This window comes from Adiantum capillus-veneris, chromosome 12 (genome assembly GCF_014529385.1).
Source record: "Adiantum capillus-veneris isolate H3 chromosome 12, ASM1452938v2, whole genome shotgun sequence".
NCBI lineage: Eukaryota > Viridiplantae > Streptophyta > Polypodiopsida > Polypodiales > Pteridaceae > Adiantum > Adiantum capillus-veneris.
The window spans coordinates 156,863,956-156,886,285 of NC_140942.1; the positions used below are offsets into that span (position 1 = coordinate 156,863,956).

General features: G+C 43.3%; 1 protein-coding gene across 1 annotated transcript; it reads right to left on the reverse strand.

The window, feature by feature from the left end:
* Window positions 1-15,931: 15,931 nt before the first annotated feature.
* Window positions 15,932-20,737, reverse strand: LOC147446741 (uncharacterized). Its single transcript, XM_086525921.1, has 2 exons — window positions 20,337-20,737; window positions 15,932-16,247 (listed from the first exon to the last, which is right to left on the reverse strand). The coding sequence occupies exons 1-2, from the start codon at window positions 20,560-20,562 to the stop codon at window positions 16,075-16,077; spliced, it is 399 nt and encodes a 132-aa protein (XP_086382047.1). The 5' UTR covers window positions 20,563-20,737; the 3' UTR covers window positions 15,932-16,074.
* Window positions 20,738-22,330: the final 1,593 nt, after the last annotated feature.

Consider the following 22,330-nt stretch of genomic DNA (forward strand, 5'->3'; position numbering starts at 1 on the left):
ACAACACATGTGCGCCATGGGATTCAAACATCAAGCTGTTGTGCTCATAGCTACGCTTCAGTGATGGTCCTAGGCTATGCAACCACTCCCTACCAAGAACCATATCAACCCTTTCCATGTTCATAACCTGAAAATCCAAACATGTAGAGTACCCTTGTATTTCCAATAGAACAGCTAGGCATTGAGTATCCCATATTTCAGTATCATGTCCATTCATCATTGCTACCTTGTAGCGGTGGGTACTCGGAGTTTGAGGCAGTTTGAGTTTTTTCACCAATCTGTAATTGATGAAATTGTGAGTAGCACCGTCATCTACCAAGATGTGCACCTTGTGCCCTTGCAGATATACGTGCATACGTACTAACTCATGTGGTCCAAAGGTTGGTTGCCACATGGAAGGTGTGAGACAACATTCATGCACCACCTCAATGTGTGTTACTTCCACTGTAGAGAATCGTGAGGAAGACTCAAGAGGCAGCAGTTGCACCGTGTGCACTGCTTTCTCGTTGCCCTGAGCAACAGATTTTCCCTTGGGACAATCCTTTTTGCCATGACCTCTTCCTAAACGTTTAAAACATAATTTTTTCTTTCTTGGCTTTATCAAAGTCCTCACGAGAGAGAGGACCCCTGGACCCCTTGGGTTTTTTAGATGCATCTGAATTGGAAACTATAAATTTTCTTTTATTGTGCCCATACTGAGTGCGTGTATTACCATGTATATTAGCAGGCACATGACTATTATGTGTTTTATTTTCATCAGGATCATCATGAATATGTGCTTTCACTATGGCTTCCTCAAGTGTTTTAGGGTCTTGGGTCTTGACATACTTCTTAAGCTCGGGTGTCAGACCTCGTATGAACCCCCGTAGTTGTTGAAAGGTATCTAAGCCTTCCAACTTGAGGATAACGTCCGATAGTGAGAGATATATTCAAGGAGTGATGGGTATTGGCACATGGAACATGTGTCCCAAGCCGTCCAATTTCTATCGGCCTCGTTTGTAGAAAAAAATTCCTTGCTAAGCATTGCTTCAAAAGCTGCCCAACTCTGTGGTATGATGTTCTTCTCCTTGAGAGACATCCACCATTTGTAGGCCTTGCCTTCCAGCGTTAAGCTCGTTTGCAGAGCTCTGATTGCATTCGGAGTACGTCGTAAAGCGTGAATTCCATCCCACTTGCTGAGAAAGATATTCACTGCATCCTTATTGCGGTCTCGGTCTTCTCCCTTAAAAATCGGGGGTTTGGTGTTTTTAAACAATTCGTCCACCTCTTTTGCAGTGAGAGTATGCAACGTATCAGCATTCGGGCCTTGCCCTAGATTAGACGTGCCTTGCCCTTGTGTAGCAACGTGCTCATGCATGTGCGTGTCAGCAGGACTCTTGGACTGCTGTTGCACTAATTGAATTACTAATGTGGATAGTTTAGCAACATTTTCATTTAAAGCTTTAAAATTTTCATCCATGAATGTCATGCGTGTTTGAAGTGCACAAAATTCTTGAATATCGAGAAATTCGTAAGTATCTTCACCTACCGTAGCGTCGCGAGTACTCTCCTTGAGAGGATCCGGCCGCGGGCCATCATTGGTAGGATCATGCGTACTTTGCTCAAAATCGAATGTCATATTGATATCCGAATCCATGGCGACACAGTGTAGTGGAAGGAATAGCAAGAAAAAATACTTGTAGATGTAGAATGCACCGCCAAGGCTAATTAAGATCAATTAGCCTTGCTAATTACGTCGATTGTCCAAATAAAAAATGATCCAAAATTTCAACCGTGCAGGTACTTGTCTTGAACACGTTGCAACCGAATCGAGTGTGAGGGGTATTGCTTTTGACCGCAATCAATTTGACAACTACTGTCGCCAATGAATCCACTTATGAAGCTTTTATCGGCGTGCTGAATTTTTGCAGCCAACACACAGGGAATTCGTGAAAGCCAAGTACTTACTGGCCCCGTCTTGATTCCACTCGGGTATGTGCTCGAGTCTGTTGCTTACGGCGGGGTGTGTATCCCTTGGGTGTGTACTCCTTGTGGGGGTGTGTATCACCCCTAAGCCTTTAGTTTGAAGTCCTAAGGCCAAGGGCCTTAGGCGCTGTAGTGTGAACTTGAAGCTTCAAACGGCCATAGCCGTGAGCAGGTAGCACGCAGGGGCTTGGAACGCGGGGGGCGGACGATGCAATGCAAGATGGGCTTCGGCCCTGTGTCGAGAAGCGACTAGCAGGCCCTTGCACCTCTGATGAGCCCGTGGCTCTCCTTGCCAAGCCCGCGTGCCCATGGGGCTTCTTCCTCGTCGACTTCCTTAGCAAGGGGTGATCCCCACAGTCTTGGACCACGACATGCAAGGCTTTGTGTGGCTAGAAAGCACCACGCCTTCCCCTTTCCCAAAATAGGCACTTAACTCTGATCCCAGTGTAAGACAAGGGAAGCTAGAGCCTAAGAGTCCACCACCCAACCACCCATTATATAGCAAAGCCCCTGGCCCTTTGCCCTAGTTGGACTCCCCTTTCCACACCGCCTAGCCCGGCCCTGCCCTTGTCTAGTCCACCCTTGCCGGTGTCCTGACAGGTCAAGCGGCTAAGCTACTCCAACTTGTAATCAACATATCTAATGGTTGGGTAATCTGATTTCAAATCCAAAACTTGCATTGTGTTCCTCTTTCCTTGCTCTTTCAATTAAGAATAATCATTGCCAGTTTTTTTGAGGTCCCCGACTACGCGTTTTGTTACCATATACATTTGGTAGTGATGTGTGTGAACACACTTAGGACCGCCGGGGCATTTTTCCCTCTTTAGGAGGTTTTTCCCCCCGTGCATTGCATATACGCCCATCATTCTAGGGTTATCTATCTTTCCATTTCCACTAAGTAAAAAACTCTCTATTGTGTGCCTGGAGCTTCCTTCATCTTCTCCAAGTTGTGTGTGTTTTCCTGCAACCCTATTTCTAACAATTGGTATCAGAGCAAGTTACGTTCTCTCGGGCTTAATTGCCAACAGCTCCAACACACGCCTGCTCACTTTCTCCGATTTCAATGAGCTTTGGCGAGCATTCGCACGTCGACAAATTTTTTGGGTATACTCGAAGAGCTCAGTCTGCTCACATTTCTGATTTGGGCTCATTTCGACTTCCGTTTCCACTATAGGCAGTACTTCACATGCTATTTCCTCATTTTGCACATAATTTTTGCTAGTGCCGTTTCTTGCATAACAGGTTCTTACGGTCTTCTAGGATTTGTGCTAAATAGCACATGTTGTTCCCGCCTTTTGTCTCCTCTTTTCGGGCAATTTTCATATCATGTGCAACATTTACCATGGCTGACAACAACACAAATGTGTTCAAGATGTTTGCTGCTGAGGACAGATTGGATGGGGACAATTACCCTATATGGGCTTACATGATGCAACATGTCTTGTGTTGAAGGACGTCTCAAATATTGTGCAGGGCATTGATGTACGTCCTGGTTTTGAGGATGTAGGCAATGTTGAGGATGTTGCAGGTCATGCTACGAGGATTGCTGCTGTTAGAGTTGTTTTTCCTACAATTGAGCAAGCTCATTGGGATTTGAAAGATGTGCAGGCTCATGCATTGATTGCCTTTTCTGTGAAGCACACTATTACTCCTCACATTCGTTCAACAAAATCTATCAAACAGGCTTGGGATATTCTGGATGGTCTTTATGCAAGTCGCAATGAGGCTAAAATTGCATTGCTGCGTAAAGAGTTAGAATCAAAGATTATGCATGAGGAAGATGATATGGACACTTTCCTTGTTGGTGTCAAGGATATCAATGAGTAACTTATTTCTGTAAGTGACGTCATTTCAGATAGTTCCCTTGTGCAGACTGTTCTTGATGCCTTGCCACATTCTTACCAGACTTTTGCTAGTACTTGGAGACTTATGACCCAAGGAAATCCTGAAGTTAAGTTTGACGCATTGTGCACATTGTTGTTGCAAGGCCACTTGCTAGAAAAAACAGGACTAGACAACCTGCAATTGAACAGGCTTTAATTGCTGCTCAAAGAAAGGGTGGTAACAGCTGAGGGCACGCAGGGGCTTGGAACGCCCGGGGCGGACGATGCAATGCAAGATGGGCGTCAGCCCTGTGTCGAGAAGCGACTAGCAGGCCCTTGCACCTCTGATGAGCCCGTGGCTCTCCTTGCCAAGCCCGCGTGCCCATGGGGCTTCTTCCTCATCGACTTCCTTAGCAAGGGGTGATCCCCACAGTCTTGGACCACGACATGCAAGGCTTTGTGTGGCTAGAAAGCACCACGCCTTCCCCTTTCCCAAAATAGGCACTTAGCTCTGATCCCAGTGTAAGACAAGGGAAGCTAGAGCCTAAGAGTCCACCACCCAACCACCCATTATATAGCAAAGCCCCTGGCCCTTTGCCCTAGTTGGACTCCCCTTTCCACACCGCCTAGCCCGGCCCTGCCCTTGTCTAGTCCACCCTTGCCGGTGTCCTGACAGGTCAAGCGGCTAAGCTACTCCAACTTGTAATCAACATATCTAATGGTTGGGTAATCTGATTTCAAATCCAAAACTTGCATTGTGTTCCTCTTTCCTTGCTCTTTCAATTAAGAATAATCATTGCCAGTTTTTTTGAGGTCCCCGACTACGCGTTTTGTTACCATATACATTTGGTAGTGATGTGTGTGAACACACTTAGGACCGCCGGGGCATTTTTCCCTCTTTAGGAGGTTTTTCCCCCCGTGCATTGCATATACGCCCATCATTCTAGGGTTATCTATCTTTCCATTTCCACTAAGTAAAACACTCTCTATTGTGTGCCTGGAGCTTCCTTCATCTTCTCCAAGTTGTGTGTGTTTTCCTGCAACCCTATTTCTAACAATTGGTATCAGAGCAGGTTGCATCCTCTCGGGCTTAATTGCCAACAGCTCCAACACACGCCTGCTCACTTTCTCCGATTTCAATGAGCTTTGGCGAGCATTCGCAAGTCGACAAAATTTTTGGGTATACTCGAAGAGCTCAGTCTGCTCACATTTCTGATTCGGGCTCATTTCGACTTCCGTTTCCACTATAGGCAGTACTTCACATGCTATTTCCTCATTTTGCACATAATTTTTGCTAGTGCCGTTTCTTGCATAACAGGTTCTTACGGTCTTCTAGGATTTGTGCTACATAGCACATGTTGTTCCCGCCTTTTGTCTCCTCTTTTCGGGCAATTTTCATATCAGGTGCAGCATTTACCATGGCTGACAACAACACAAATGTGTTCAAGATGTATGTTGTTGAGGATAGATTGGATGGGGACAATTACCCTATACGGGCTTACATGATGCAACATGTCTTGTGTCGAAGGACGTCTCAAATATTGTGCAGGGCATTGATGTACGTCCTGGTTCTGAGGATGTAGGCGATGTTGAAGGTGTTGCTACAAGGATTGCTGCTGTTAGATTTGTTTTTCCTACAGCTGAGCAAGCTCATTGGGATTTGAAAGATGTGCGGGCTCACGCATTGATTGCCTTGTCTGTGAAGCACACTATTACTCCTCACATTCGTTCAACAAAACCTACCAAACATGCTTGGGATATTCTGGATGGTCTTTATGCAAGTCGCAATGAGGCTAAAATTGCATTGCTGCGTAAAAAGTTGGAATCAAAGATTATGCATGAGGAAGATGATATGGACACTATCCTTGCTTATGTCAAGGATAACATTTTTCGTGCTACTCATTTTGTGTTATTGCTGCTAAATTGCCAGGCAAAGTAAATTAAGTGGAATTGTTGATTAGGAAGCTTTTCACCAAAGCTAGGAGGGTGGTTGCTCAGCACTATGGACATAGGGCAGATTGTTAATACCCAGGGATGCGACCGTCTTTCTCATTGGCATTAAGTGCTACTCTGGAGAGATTGGCCACAAGAGCTCTAACATAGACCCTACATCACCTTTGATGGCTACGGTTCAAAGGGGGTGATAAACTTTGTTTTTTAAGGAAAGAAGTATGCTAACTACTCCATAGATACCAGGTTCTCTCTTATTTCAGAGTGTGTTCATCGATGACCCGCAAATGCCCTCCATATTCATAGAGCCGACTTTGGACCCAATGCATCCGTAGAGGCCAAGAGGCCACCAACCCTAATGAATCTTCTCTAGATGATGAGCCAGACTTTATGGAGACCGACGTCATTGAGGGGGATGTTAAGGACCCCTTGGATGATGATGATGATGACTATGACCTAGTGGATCCTGCTGATGTCCCAATGGAGATAGAGCTCTCTATTAGGATGTTTACATATTTTAACTCAAAATTGACCAATATGATGTTAGGGTAAAAATGGTGTGCCTCTTACCTCGATCGGGACGTGCCAGAGGCATCCGACCACCCATCACTTGTAGATGCCTTATTCTTTGATGTGATTGCTGGGGTAAAGGTGATGTGACTCTTACCTTGGTTGGACGCACCAGAGATGTATGACAACCATCACTTGTACACACCTTATTCTTTACTAGTTAGAAGAATAAGAGGCTCTCTCACACACACATCGTGGTGAGCTACTCCACCCACATCATGTGTTCTCTCTCTCACATCGTCATTCGTGGAATCAAGGAGGAAAGCATGGAAACACCCCAATCTCTTGCGATTGCTATTGAAGAGTTTGTTGCTATACACTTTGGTATGTCAGGAATCATGGCTTATGGTGCACATCGAGTTGGAAAACAAGGAGTCCCTCGCTCGGGAGAAAGACCTATTGTATGTACCATAGCTGATGAGGTAAAGAGAAAGATCATCCTTGACAATAGTTGGATCTACCTCAAAGGAATGGGTTGTAATGTATATGAGGATCGCACTCTTATGCAACAAAATGTACGTTGCAAAGCATATGAGAAAAGAAGCAAGAAGGTTAAGGTGTCATCTCAAGAAGAAAAGCCACTTGAGGAGGATGCAAGTCCACCCAATAAATAGGGACACATGATCTATGAGACCAACTCTCACTTGCGAATAAGCGTTTGGAATTGTAACGCGTATCCATGGAATGGGGGAATTGGCATTGATGAGCTTACCAATGACTCCAATGTGATACTTCTTGTCGAAACATGGGAGCATGATGCGCAACAAATTCTTGGATTTGACAAATACGACGTGCATTCTTTGATGTGGACCAAAAATGCAAAGCAACAAAGAGGCCAAGGAGGCATAGCATGTATTACCAAAAAGGGTTTGAAAGATGTTTCCATTGTCAAAGAAGATAAGTATAAATGCTACTTATGGCTGAAAATCAGACCACCAAATGGTCAAGTCATGTTTGTGGCTAGTTGCTACATTCCTCACTATGACTCCAACTTTTATGCTCGCTTGGATATGGATAGAGATCAACCCTCTGTTGAACTAGAGGAAGACATTGCTTATTACAAGGATCAAGGTGAAGTCATTGTTTTTGGAGACATGAATGCTCGCACAAATACGTTACAACACGATACACAACAAGTCGACATGCCGCATGTCTCAAGAAGAATGGATGACTCATACATGTATAATCAAAGTTTTAATGATGCAAAAGAACTGGATCACTATGAAAAGTACCGGAATGCTCATTGCAAATGGTGTATCTCTATGGCAAGGCACCAATGACTTTACATGTAGAAAGCACAATGGTGATAGCGTTATTGACTATATGTTGTTCTCGGAAGCCACTCTAGAATGCATACAAAGCTTTACACTTGGTGAATGGAATCTGAAATCGGATCATAGGATGTTATGTATTGACCTCAAGTGTGGTAAACGGCCCGAGCATGTAGCCTCCAATCATGATGTGAATCATTTGTACCTACGTCTGGACTTCAAACGAGCACTTATATATGCTGATATGGTGGACCAATTGTTAAGCATGATAGAGCATCAAGAGAGCCCAACATTAGAATGCAAGTGGAAATTTTTCAAAGAAGTTTGCTCTTGTGCAAAGGAATGTTTTTCAGTGAAACACATGTCTTACAAAAGGTCTAAGAAGGGTAGCACCAAGAAGAAATGGTTTGACATGGAATGTAGTCAAGCCCAAAAACACTTGCTAAGATTGGATGCAAGAAAGACAAGGAAGTTTACGTGGAATGTTCACACACATACAAAGCACTTGTTCAAAAGAAGAGGAGAAGGTGGGAAGTCAAAAAACAACTTCTTTTAGCGCAAGAGAAAGCGCATGCATGTGGCAAGTTTTGGCAAAATCTAAAAGGCAAGCGCGTTGAGAGCTTTGGTGATTTGACTCTTGAGGATATGTATATGCATTGCAAGAACCTCTATGAGCAACCCAATGTTGATAAGATGGAGTGTTGTAGCTCCCTTCCATTTATGTCTCCCTTCTTTACCATTGAAGATGTATGCCGCGCGCTTGAGAAACTTGCTACTTGCAAGGCAGGGGACCTTCAAGGTGTTAAGGCTGAAATGATTAAATGGACAAGCAAGGAAACACGATATTGGATATGCGATATGTTCAACCTTGCACTTCATCATGGCATGCCTCATGATTGGAGTGCAAATTGGATCAAATCTTTGCACAAAGGAGGAGATGTAAACAATGTGAACAACTATCGCACTATAATGGTTGGTTCTTTGATGGCAAAGTTATTTGGATGTATCATGGAGATGAAGATAAGTGAATGGGCTGAAAAGAATGGCAAACATGCGCTTGGCCAAGTAGGTTTTCGAAAGCATCATAGCACTATTGATCACCTTGTCACTCTTCGAGTTCTTATGAAGAGTCTCGATTGAAAGGAAAAAGTGTTGTATTGTTGCTTTGTGGATTTCAAGAAAGCTTTCAACATGGTACCGTGAGGAAATCTTTGGAGACGTATGCAAAGCCTTCAAGTGCCGAGAGAATTTATGCATGCAATCTTTCGCATCTACCAAAAAATGATATGTCGATTACATATGGGAGATGGAGTTTCAGAATTTTTTGCAAAAACCATTGGTGTCAAACAAGGATGCCCACTTTTCCCAACCCTCTTTGGGCTACTCATTGATGAATTGGAATGCATGGTTCTTGATTTTATGCAGTAAGAAAGCATAGAAGAGGTTAAGATCGGAAATGTGGTGATCATGTTTTTGCTTTATGCCGATGATGTAGTGCTCTTGGCACATACTGTAGAAGATTCACAAAAGCTTATGAGTGTCTTGGAACGCTTTTGCCTACATAGCGGGCTGATCATGAATGGATCCAAAACCAAAGTTATGCTTGTAACGACCCTCAATGATGAAAATCCATACAATGAGAAACTTGAAGTGGTAGATCACTTCAAGTACCTTGGCCTTGAGGTTCCATCCAATCATAAATGCAAGGATTGTGCAATGCGTCGCTTGGAAGCCGGAAAGAGGGTTGATTATGCATTTGAGAACATGTGCAATGCTGGAGAGATCAAGTGTTGGGCTCTCAAAAAGTACCTCTTTGAAACATTGGTGACACCGGTGCTTCTTTATGGAGTGGAGGTGTGTGGTGGAAGCATCGGGAAGTCTACTTGGAAAGAGTTTGAGAATGTCCAAAAGCATTTTCTCACCACATTTCTCCAAGTCAAGACACAAACACCCTACATGCTCTTACTTCTTGAGTCCGGATCGCTTCCCATTGAGGTCTTGGGCATGCAAAGGGTTGTGGAGTACATGCTTAAGACACAACGTGTTGAAATTAGGGTTGCAGAGAAACACACACAGCTTGGAGAAGACGAAGGAAGCTCAAGGCACACAATAGAGAGTGTGTTACTCAGTATACAATGGAAAGATAGATATCCCTAGAGTGATGGGCATATATACAATGCACGGGGGAAAAAACCTCCTAAGAGGGAAAAAATGCCCGATGGTCCTAGTGTGTTCACACACATCACTACCACATGTATATGGTAACAAATCCCCCCTGGAGTGATGCAGTGAACGAGAGCTGGCACATGAGTAAAGGGAAGTGCCATGCCCTAAGGACATGATCAGTCCACAAAGGGGAGTAAGCCCAAAGCTTTGCGGAAAGCTTCAAGCTTCTCACGAGACAATGCCTTTGTGAAAAGGTCTGCAAGGTTGTCCTATGTTGGCACATAAGCCAAGCTAATCTCTCCTGCTGAGAGCCTCTTCCTGACATAGTGGTAATGCACCTCAATGTGCTTTGTGCGAGCATGAAAAACTGGGTTCCTTGCAACTGCCAATGCGCTCTGACTGTTAGTGTAGATAGTGTTGGTAGTGTCCTGTCCAACACCCAAATCAGCCATAAGGCATATGAGCCATACACACTCGATCGTAGCTGTGAAGACTACCATGTACTCAGCCTCACAACTCAAAGTGGCCACAGTAGGTTGCTTCTTGCTCAACCATGATATACATGAACTGCCAAGCATGAAACAAAAACCACTTGTGGACACTCGTGTGTCAAAACAACCAGCCCAATCTGAGTCCAAAAAAGCATGTAAGTTTGGCGGCAATGATCCCCCCTTGGGATAAAACAAGCCAAGATGTAAAGTGCCGCTAAGGTAGCGGAAAATCCTCTTGACAACCTACCAATGCTTAGACCCTGTGCTATGCATAAATTTGCTGACCTGTGAGACTACAAACTGAATATCCGGCCTTGTGTTGCATACATAAATGTAGCAGCCAACAGCAGTTTGATAAAGAGTGACATCAGCAGGATTGACAACATCATGTAGACTCAACTTCAAACCTGTTTCCATGGGAATGGCAATAGGTTTGCAATCCTCAAGTCTAAACTTACATAGCAATGTCTCTATGTAACTTTTCTGACACAAGGCAATACCACCATCACACGGCTTAAACTGTATACCCAAGTAATGATGCAACAGCCCCAAATCTTTCATCTTGAAAGTAGCATTCAAATCAGCCTTAAATTCATCAATACGTCTCTCATTTGGTCCAGTGATCAGCAAATCATCGACATAAAGAACCACAATGAGAAGTACATCATCCTCACGCTTTACATAGAATGTGCTTTCTGTTGGACTGTTACGAAAGCCTCGTTTGACCAAATGAGTGTCAGATTTCTCATACCAAGCACGAGAAGATTGCTTCAACCCATACAAAGCCTTCTTACATCTGCACACTTTGTCCTCTTGTCCTTTTATAACAGAACTGTGAGGCTGCGTTACATAAACTTCCTCAAAATATGTCACCATTCAAGAAAGCAGTAACAATGTCTGATTGATGTGCATCCAACCAAAATGAGCTGCCAATGCACATAGAAAACGCATAGTAGTCATACGACAAGTGGGAGCAAAAGTCTCTTCATAATCTATGCCTTTTTGTTGTGCATAACCCTTTGCAACAAGTTGAGCCTTATGGCGATCCATCTCACCATCCGGCTTGCGTTTCAACATGTAAACCCACTTCGTACCAATGGCCTTTTTGCCAGGAGGCAAATCACATAAATTCCATGTGTCATTTTCTATAAGTGCATCATATTTTGATTGCATGGCAGCCATCCAATTTTCTGAATTCTGTGCTTCATCAAAAGACAGAGGCTCCTCAACATCATGTAAACTAGACACAGCCAAAGCATAACAATCTGATGCATGGCGAGAGCTTGAACGAGTACGACTGGACAAAGGTGCATCCAATTTACTGTCACGCAAAGTGTGCACTAGCTATTTTGGCATACCTCTAGCCTGCCATTTTCAGCCCTTTCCTCATCAAGTACATCATGTACATCTGCATCAGTATAATAGGCTGATCTGTAACATTTTCAAAAACCCCCATAGGCTGTACATTTGCCTCATTGGAACTTACATTCGCATTTCCACCACTGAAAAGAGGCAAAAAAGTGTCATAAATGTCCTGTGAGCTTAAAATTACTGTCTCTAGTACATGACATCAAGGGTTGAACAGAATCTTCCACAAACATTACATCCCATGAAACCAGAATACGTTTTGTTTGCAGATGATACAACCTGTAACCTTTGCTTTCAGAACTATAACCAACGAAAATACATTTGACAGCCTTATCATCCAATTTTCTGCGCTGTGTTTGTGGCACCAAAGCATATGCCAAACAGTCAAAAACACGCATGTTCTCAATAGAAGGCTTTCTATCATGCCATGCTTCATATGGAGTAATAGACTGCAAAGCTTTTGTAGGACACCTGTTAAGTACATAAGTGGCACACATGATGGCCCTAAGCCAAAAAGAATGCGGCAAAGCTTGACTTTTGACCATACATTGTGCCATTTCCGTAAGTGACCTGTTTTTCCTCTCAGCAACACCATTTTGCTGAGGTGTATAAGGCACTGTACATTGGTGTTTTATCCCACGACTAGCCAAAAATGCATTAAATTCATGAGACATATACTCCCCCCTCGATCGGAACGGAGGGTGCCCATAGTACATTTCGAGACATTTTCAGCCATAGCCAGAAATTGTTTGAAGCACATAAAAACTTCGGACTTCGATTTAAGCGGAAATATCCATGCATGCCTGGAGTAATCATCAATGAAAGCCACAAAGTAAAGGTAATTTCCCAAGGACAGAGTTTGCATGGGCCCACAAACATCACTATGCACAAGCTGCAACCTGCATGTGGCTCTAACTGAACCATCCTTTGGAAACTTAGAACGCTGCATCTTACCCAAAATACAGCCTTCACAAACATGTTTGACAGGTGCTTCAAGAGGCGGCAAAGAAGCAACCATATCAGATTTCTGCAAACGCAGCAAACTGGCAAAATTCAGATGACCAAAACGTGCATGCCAAAGTTTTGCATCTGAAATAGCCCTTGAATCTGCAACTGCATTTGCAAAATTTTGTCCACACTTGTCATACAAAGTGAGCTTATACAACCCATGACACAAAAGCCCAGATGCAACAATTTCATCACCAAAACTAAGATCATGAATTGTATATCTGTCATCCAGAAATTTGACTACAAGTCCAAGTCTAGCAAGTGCGGATATAGACAAGAGATTCTTCTTGATCCCAGGTACATAAAGTGCATCAACAAGTGTGAAGGAACTGCCATTTGCAGCAGTAAGCACAATCTTTCCAACTCCCTGAACGGGATAAGAGGCATTGTTGGCACAAGTGACTGAATTCCCATGAGGGACAGACTCAAGAGAGGTAAACAATTCACGATGTGAGGTAATGTGCTTTGTAGCACCACTATCAAAATACCACACATGTGAATGTGCAACAATTGACAAGCATGCATCATGGACAACAGGATTGCATTTGTAGTGGAACTAGCATTTGCAGTGGAACCACCCTCTTTCTTCTTAGCCTCTTTGGCCTTCAACTTAGGACATGACTTGATCAAGTGATCATTAGCTTTACAATAATGGCAACGCATCTTCTTTTTGCCCTTATCACCAGAATTTCTAGACGAATTGTTGCCAGCAGAAGCATTTGGAACATAAGTTTTGCCACTTGCAGCAGAACCATAAGAAGTGGCCGCATTGCTGTTACCACCCTTTCTTTGAGAAGCAATAAAAGCCTATTCAACTACACGCTGCCTAGTTCTGTTTTTTCTGGAAAGTGACTCTTGCAACAGCAATGTGCATAAAGCATCAAACTTGACAACTTCAGGATTTCCTTGGGTCATCAGTCTCCAAGTACTAGCAAAAGTCTGGTAGGAATCTGGTAAGGCATCAATAATAGTCTGCACAAGGGAACTGTCTGAAATGACTTCACCTGCAGAAATAAGTTGCTCATTGATATCCTTGACACCGGCAAGGAAAGTGTCCATATTATCTTCCTCATGCATAATCTTTGACTCCAGCTCTTTACGCAGCAAAGCAATTTTAGCCTCATTGCGGCTTGCATAAAGACCTGCTAGAATATCGCAAGCCTGTTTTGCAGATTTTGTTGAACGAATGTGAGCAACAATGGTGCGCTTCACAGACAACGCAATCCATGCATGAGCCTGCGCATCCTTTACATCCCAACGAGATTTTTCTATCGTAGGCAAAACAACGCTAATAGCAGCAATCCTTGCAGCAAGACCTGCAACATCCTCAACATCCTCAGAACCAGAACGTACATCCATGCCCTGCACAATGTTCCAGACGCCCTTTGACACAAGAACATGTTGCATCCTATAGGGGAGTTGTCCCCATCCAGCGTGTCCTCAGCAACAAACATCTTGAACACATTTGTGTTGTTGTCAGCCATGGTAAATGATGCACCTGATGTGAAAACTGCCCGAAAATAGGAGAAACGGAGTGGGAACAACATATGCTATATAGCACAAACTGTAGAAGACTATGAGGCACCTGTTATGCAGAAAACTTCATTGACAAAAATTCTGCACAAAATGACGAAATAGCTTGTGCAGTGCTGCCTGTAGTGGAAACGGAGGCCGAAATGAGCCCGAATAAAAAATCTAAGCAGACTAAGCTCTACGAGCTACCGTGAAATTTTTGTCGACCTGCGAACGCTTGCCAAAGCTCACTGAAAGCGAAGAAAGTGAGCAAGCGTGTGCTAGAGCAGCTGGCGACTAAGCTCGAGAGGATGCAACCTGCTCTGATACCAATTGTTGGATTTAAAGTTGCAGAAAAACGCACACAACTTGGAGAAGATGAAGGAATCTCAAGGCACACAATAGAGAGTGTGTTACTTAGTATACAATGGAAAGATAGATAGCCCTAGAGTGATGGGTGTATATACAATGCACGGGGCAAAAAAACCTCCTAAAGAGGGAAAAAATGCCCCGGCGGTCCTAGTGTGTTCACACACATCACTACCACATGTATATGGTAACACAAAATAGCCCTTTGCATCGACTTCCTAGAATCGCATATGAAGCAAGTCAAAAGGTCCAAAAGACATGCAAGAGCAAAATACTAAGTTCGGGGTGGATGCTTGACATCAAGAAATGGTTTGGAAGATGGGATGCATGTCACTTGGTCAAGGATGCGCCGATCGACTCCCAAGTTAATGAGACCTTCTTACAACGCCAATGTATCACGGCTTGGGAGAAATCCGGAGGTTCTCGCTTCAGCCATTACACCAGACACGTTGCCCCAAACTACAAATCTCTCTTCTTCTCTGAACGAGGTAACCGAACCCATCCCTACATCCTTGAGCCCATCCCGTTGAGTGCAATCTGCACCATTGCCTCCATTCGTCTTAGCTCCCATTCTCTACGCTGCGAGACAGAACGTTGGGGCATTGGCGAGGAGTCTCATCGACTTTGCACCTTATGCCCTCGTCAAGTGCGAGAGAGTGAGTACCACACACTACTTGAGTTCTCAGCTTTTGACCACATTAGGTCTTCTTTTCCCCATATATTCAACCATGAGCTCTCCCTACATACCTTTCTCTCCCAACCACGATGTGGACTCTCTATTGCGACGCTCATTTCAGCCATTTTTGAGCATCGAGAATCACTTATGACCTCCACTCACACCACGTGACATGTTCATTTGGTTCCATAGGTCATATTGGACCTCCGAGGATGATAATAGAACTATCTCTCTCTCTCTCTCTCTCTCTCTCTCTCTCTCTCTTTGGGGGGGAAGTTTTATATTACATATTTACAATATCATGTTGAAGGTGCTAAGCCTTCAACTTCCCAATAATGTGAAGCACTCTTTCTCTCAGGCTTTTGTCATGCAATACTAGTGCATCCTCTGCCATCCTATCCTTGATGACAGACAAAAGGAATTGTATGATTGAACTTAGAGACATCCTCAAAGACCTATGCATTTCTCATAGACCATATGAACCACAGAAACCAAACTCTGAAGGATTGGATGGAAAATTCCAAGGCTGATTCCTGGTGACTATTAAATTTGGAGAAAGTCAATTTGAATTTTGTGATCTGTACCCCCCAAGCATCTGACCACATACTTGCTGACCATTTCCACCATTCAGATACAAGTTTGCAATGCCAAAATACATGTCTGACCGACTCATCCTTGTTACATACATTACATTTACCATTGGTGAAGCCTTTCTTAGACAGATTCAAAGCAGTGGGGAGCACCCCAGTACAGACTCTCCACTAGAAGAACTTAAACTTGAATTGGTTAGGAATGATTAGGAATGGACCAAATAGCAAATAACACTTTGTCCCACCATTTTGCCTGCATATGTAAGGACCATTGTTTATTACATCTTTCAGATATACATGAACTTGGCATAGCTGCTACATAGAATACTGAGGATGGGGAGTTCCACGAGTTAGCTGCATAACCAGGCAATAACCAGTCCCTGTGCCTGTCTTGAACATTTGGTTGTCCCAGCACTTCCAAGTTGTATACTTGGGCTCCAAGCTGATGCCATAATCCTCTCTGATGATTGGCCAGCCTAAATTGTCTCCTGGCAACAGAAAACAGTTTCAACTGCAAGTCAGAGTCCAACACTTGATTGATTTGCACTATCCCTTTTTAAAAAGGGAAAGTGCAGACTTCCCCATTAATTTGGCATGTGGAGATTTAAAAAGAAAGCTCCAAAATACATTTTCAGCTCCTAATGAATTTCCTGTGTACCTGATTCCTTTCCATAACAAAACAGAGCAAGTCTTTTTCCAAGATCTCACAAGCATAGTAGACATGTCAAAACCAGTTTTAATTGGAGCAGCAGTAAACAATTTGGCCCAGCTAGACGTGTGCCAAGTGCCATGAAAGTAAACCACAACAGAATCTATCAGTTTCCACAAGCAAATAGATTAATGAGTGTCAGTTTCAAGCATATGTTTTATCAAATATGCCCTTCTAGCCTATGCATGTATCTTAAAATCCATGATGTGCAGCCCCCCTTAGAATAAGGCTGTGCAATTTTATGCCAGGCAACCATAGCTGCAACAGCTGAAGAGGCATTCCACAAAAACTTAGCCATCAAAGACACACACTTCTGCAACATTTTGTCAAACCAGTCCAAGAGAGGCAGATAGAAAAGCATGTAAGGTACAAAAACAGATTGAACAACTCTTAATCTGACATGAATGGGCCATTCTGTACAATGCCAGGCTGCTATTTTAACCTGCACTTTCTCAACTACCCACTGCTAGAGCTGTCTTTGAGTGACTCCCACTCCTATTGGATAGCCCAAGTGCCTGAAGATGTGCCCTTTAGGGTACCTTTTACCTTACCAAATAAGTGCATCAAATTCTCTTGCAGAGATGTCAATCAAGGCTGATTTTGCTAAATTGATGTTCAGACCAGCAGCAAGAACAAACAAGTCTTGGGTTTTAGTGCATCTCAAAATATTGACATTGTGAGCTTTCAAAAAGAGGAAAGTATCATCTGCAAAACCCTTCCCTACAATATGTTTAGACCCTAACTGCAGAGTTTGCAAGAAGCCAGATGAAGACAGAGAATCCAAATATGCATATAAAGGGTGGGTAGCAACTGCAAAAAAAAGAGGACTAATTGGGCAGCCCTGCCTCACTGATCTAGCAGTATGAATTTTTTTTCAGATAGCCTGCCATTGATCACCACTCTAGAGAAAGCCCCACTGCCTAGCAAGTTTATGAATTCACTGACTCTAGGCCCAAATCCCATTTTCTTTAGAATGCTGGTAACAAAGTCCCACTATACTGTGTCAAAAGCCTTCACAAAATCTATTTGAAACATCACCATATCTTGTTTAGAGTTGATAGCATGTTCAATTCCCAATTGGATAGTCAAGATGTTGTCATAGATAGATCTACCACCCACAAAGCCAGTTTGAGCTGGGTGTATGCATTTTCTCAATTTAGGGACCACCCTAATGGCAATGACCTTGGCCAGAAGCTTGTACAATATTCCCATCATAGTGATGGGCCTCCAATCTGTTAAGGTCTTGGGGAACATAGTTTTGGGGATCGATTTGATTATGCCCTGCTTCAATGCAGGATCCATGCATTGAGAGAGCCAGATAGCATTGAGCAATGAACAGATTGTTTTGTTCAGAGCTGGCCAGAAAGAAACCATGAACTCTTTAGAGAGACCACATATGCCAAGGCATTTTTCACTGGGCAACTTCTTCAGTGCATATAGAATCTTAGCCTCATTAAGTGGTTGCTCCAGTCTCAATGCTGTTGACTTCTCAATGCATGGATCAACCACTTGCAGCAAAGTTTGAATTGCATTAGCCCTTGCTTGTGATACATCGGGCCCAACATTCAGGAGACCATCATAATAATTTACTGTTGCTGCCATAATCTCAGAGCCCTTACACAGTGGAGGCCCATCCCCATGATGCAACATTGTCAGGCTCTGCCTTTTTTTGCTTCAATTTCTTGTAAAAGCCCTTGATACATCCTTACCATCAGTTATCACCCATTGTCTACATAAGTATCTCTGCTTTTTGGTTTGAGCTATCTCCTGTTCCAAAATTACCCCTCTGGCTTGAGCCAGTTTGTGTAGTTCAGTTTGACTCGGGACAGCACATTTGTTACCAGCTTTCAGAACTAATTCTCTGGCAATATTGGTTGCCTGAAGCAATTGTTCATTACCTTGCTTAGTCACAAACTTCCCTACATCCCTGATACATTGTTGCATGCCAGATACAATGCAGCGCCAGGCAGACAAAGGATTATCAAATGTGACAATAGCATCATTTATGACATTCAAAACCTGTTGTCTAAAAACTTTATGAGTAAGCAAAGAGTTATTTATCATTAATGGCTTGGAGTGTCCAAATTCATGCATACTATCCAAATCAGAGTTGAACAAGTGCAGAACAATAGGGAAATGATCAAAAAGGGTAGTGGCGAGGTCCACGTGCATTTTCTCTGAATTGGGCAACCAATCTGACCCAACAAAGTAAATTCTATCTAATCTAGACCAGGACCCCTGATGAGACAGAGAGTGAAAAGTAAAACCAGGAGAAGGTCTAGTAGCGGCATTCCAGCATCAATCAAAGCAGCAGAATTTTGAAGTAAGTCCCAAGTAATGCCCTCTACTGCAGACATAAAAGGAGAAAGAGTTGTGGAGTGGTCAGCATGTTGCACCATGTTGAAGTCTCTCCTAGAACTCCCTGGGCCCATTGAATATTAGCTAGCTAGTCCCAGATAGGTATCCTTTGAGCAGAGTCATTAGGATCGTATACGTTCGCAATTTGCAAGGGCCCAAGGTCAGTAGTAACCTGAATAATGGAGCACCTACTTGATTGATGATCCAGAAGCCAATGAGGATGCATGGAGTTTCTTACATAGGTCAGGGTACCAGAGTAATCTCTTGGTTTCCCTCCAAAGAACAATGTGTACTCCTTAAAATGCATAGTTAGACCTGCTTTAGCATGCATTTTATGTTCTTGAACCAAGAAAATATCAAGATCAGCTTGCAGTAGCCAGTTGTGGAAAGCTAGAAGCCTTGAAGGGTGGCTCAACCCTTTAGCATTAAAGGATGCTATCTTCATCTAGGATATAGGGGTGTCCATGACAATTTGAGTCTCCTCATCACTAGTGCTATCTGTCATATCCACCTCTATGTTAACATGAGATTTCCCTATGTGGGGGACATCATCTTTTGCAACTGAGTGCTGAAGTATCACTAAATCAATTGCAACCAAGGTGTCTCGTGAAGGGATGTCCTGCAGGACATCAAAGACATTTGGAGAAGCATAACCAGTTATCCCTGGTCGAGTTCTAAAGGTCCTCTTGGAGAGCTGAAATCCCTCATTATCTACAACCCTTTTCCCTTTTTCTGATTGTTTAGCATTTTTTTAAGAAGAAGAAGGTATTGAAGATGCCTGGTTCCCTGCATGGGAGCTGTTTTTCCCCCTTGTGGTTTGGAGAGTAGCTTTATATCTCCCAGGAGGAGCAGCATACTCAGGGGTTCCTCCTTGAGGTGGAGGTTGAGGAGACCTTTCCAAGCTAGCTGGAGAAGATTTGCCAAATATTTGCTCTTTGGGCACCATATGCTTACTACTTGGATAGGAGGGGATGAGGTCCACTATTCCTTTGGCTAGAGTGGGGCAATTTCTGGAAAAATGACCCAAGTGTCCACAACGGTAGCAGGATCCTAAGAGATTGCTCCACTTGAGATAAATAACCAGTCTTCCAATAGATTCTAGTTCTATTTCCATGGTTTCTGGCATAACCTTGTCAGTATTCCACATCACACAAACCCTATTTCTGTTAGGGCAGTTAATGGTGGGGGAGAACAACGCTTTGCCAAGAGAAGCAGCTAGATCCTTGATGCAAGGCCATAAAAAGCAAGCATATCAATGAACTCAACCCAAACAGGACAATTGAATAGCAACTCTTATTTGATTTGCTTGACCAGTTGCCATGGAAAAACATGGACAACCTGTCCACAAAGAATAATGGTGAAGGCATTTTGAAATGCCCTTTGATCTTCAACAGAAAAAAAAACAAAACTTCATATAGACCGGATTCGTCGTAAAAAACTTTATCTACTACAGCCTTTTTGAAGCCTTGATCTAAAAAGCCAGCAATTTCATTTAGAGATGGCAGTTTACCAGTGAAATAGAGCACAATAGCTTGTGCTTTGAAGGCAGACACTTGTGACACCATAGTTCCAGTAGGGATAGTGACCTTATGCGCTCCCTTAATCAGTGGATCAGAAGTTAAAGCATCAGTGAGACAGTTAGTAAGATCCCCGACAGAGAGTACATCAGTATCAGACACCACAGGCAACATTGAGGCTTCACGAGGGTTGAGGCAAAACACTGTGGGGAGAGCCATTGTGCAAAGGAATCAAATGAGGACTTGAAAATTGCTTATGTACGGAAATAGTCAATGTCGAGAAGAGCCGTGTCCGACTGTTGTTCCCTTCCGGTTGCAAAGCAGGTCCCAGATGCTGCAAACAGGATGCCCACGAGGGGTTGTGGTCCACAGCTAGTGCAGCCACAACTGCCACCATTTCTCTACGTTGTCATCAAACCTAGCCACCTCGTGCAACATGTGGATTCTCCCGTACACCGTCGTCGTTGAAACCCACCGTCATTGGTACTTACCTATGTTCTACCACTATTGGGGGAAAGACCCATTGCAGCCACCTTTTACCGCCATGAAAGGTAAAATTCTAAACCACCATGAAAGTTTGAAAATGGCTTTTAAGTTCGAATGAATTGAAGGGAAGAAAAGCTCAGTGGGTCGAGATCCTACAGGAGTTTGAAATTTAGATATGTTACCAAAGAGGTAAATATAATGTAGTTGTGGATGCACTTAATCGCATGCCACAAACGAATGAATTAAGCCTTGTAGTCTTCAAGAATGATTTCTTGGTCATTGCATGGCTTATGTGAGCATGATCCATCTTTTACAAAGGTCTAGTATGTTGTACTCGATCACACCATCTCACAAGAGTGCAGAGGCTTGCTCGAATACATGCTCATTGATTGGGCACAAGGACAATCTCACACCCTATTAATTCTGTAGGACCTAGCTACAAAGGATAGCCAAGGAATTTTTCATCTGCATGGCAAGCCCCAGCAGCTGACTGCACAATTAGTGCAAGAGTGATGTCACCTTCCGTGCATAGGTGTCATAGCTCCTATAGAGAAAACAATTATACATGATATGGTAACATCATATGGTAATCCAGCTAGTAAGGAGTTTAGGCTACATGGTTGTGTGGATGTAGAAGTGTAGGAATGACTCTAATGGGTGTTGGAAAGTGTCTAGCTAATGGCTAAAGTTTATAACATTTTTCATGCTACTCATTTTGATGTTATTGCTGCTAAATTGCCAGGCAAAGTAAATTAAGTTGAAGTGTTAATTAGGAAGCTTTTCACCAAAGCTAGGAGGGTGGTTGCTCGACACTATGGACATAGGGCAGATTGTTAACCTAGGGATGCAACCGTCTTTCTCATTGGCATTAAGTGCTACTCCGGAGAGATTGGCCACATGTGCAATGAGTAGTAGAGCAAGAGTTATTTTGGAGAGACTAATCGAGTCTTTGAGGTATAGTTTGGAGCCAAAGAACTCTAACATAGACCCTATGTCACCTTTGATGGCTACGGTTCAAAGGGGGTGATAAACTTTGTTTTTTAAGGAAAGAAGTATGCTAACTACTCCATAGATACCAGGTTCTCTCTTATTTCAAAGTGTGTTCATCGATGACCCGCAAATGCCCTCCACATTCGTAGAGCCGACTTTGGACCCAATGCATCCGTAGAGGCCAAGAGGCCACCAACCCTAATGAATTTTCTCTAGACGATGAGCCAGACTTTATGGAGACCGACATCGTTGAGGGGGATGATGAGGACCCCTTGGATGATGATGATGATGACTATGAACTAGTGGATCCTGCCGATGTCCCAATGGAGATAGAGCTCTCTATTAAAATGTTTAATATTTTAACACAAAATTGGCCAATATGATGTTAGGGTAAAGATGGTGTGCCTCTTACCTCGGTCGGACGTGCCAGAGGCATCCGACCACCCATCACTTGTAGATGCCTTATTCTTTGATGTGATTGTTGGGGTAAAGGTGATGTGACTCTTACCTT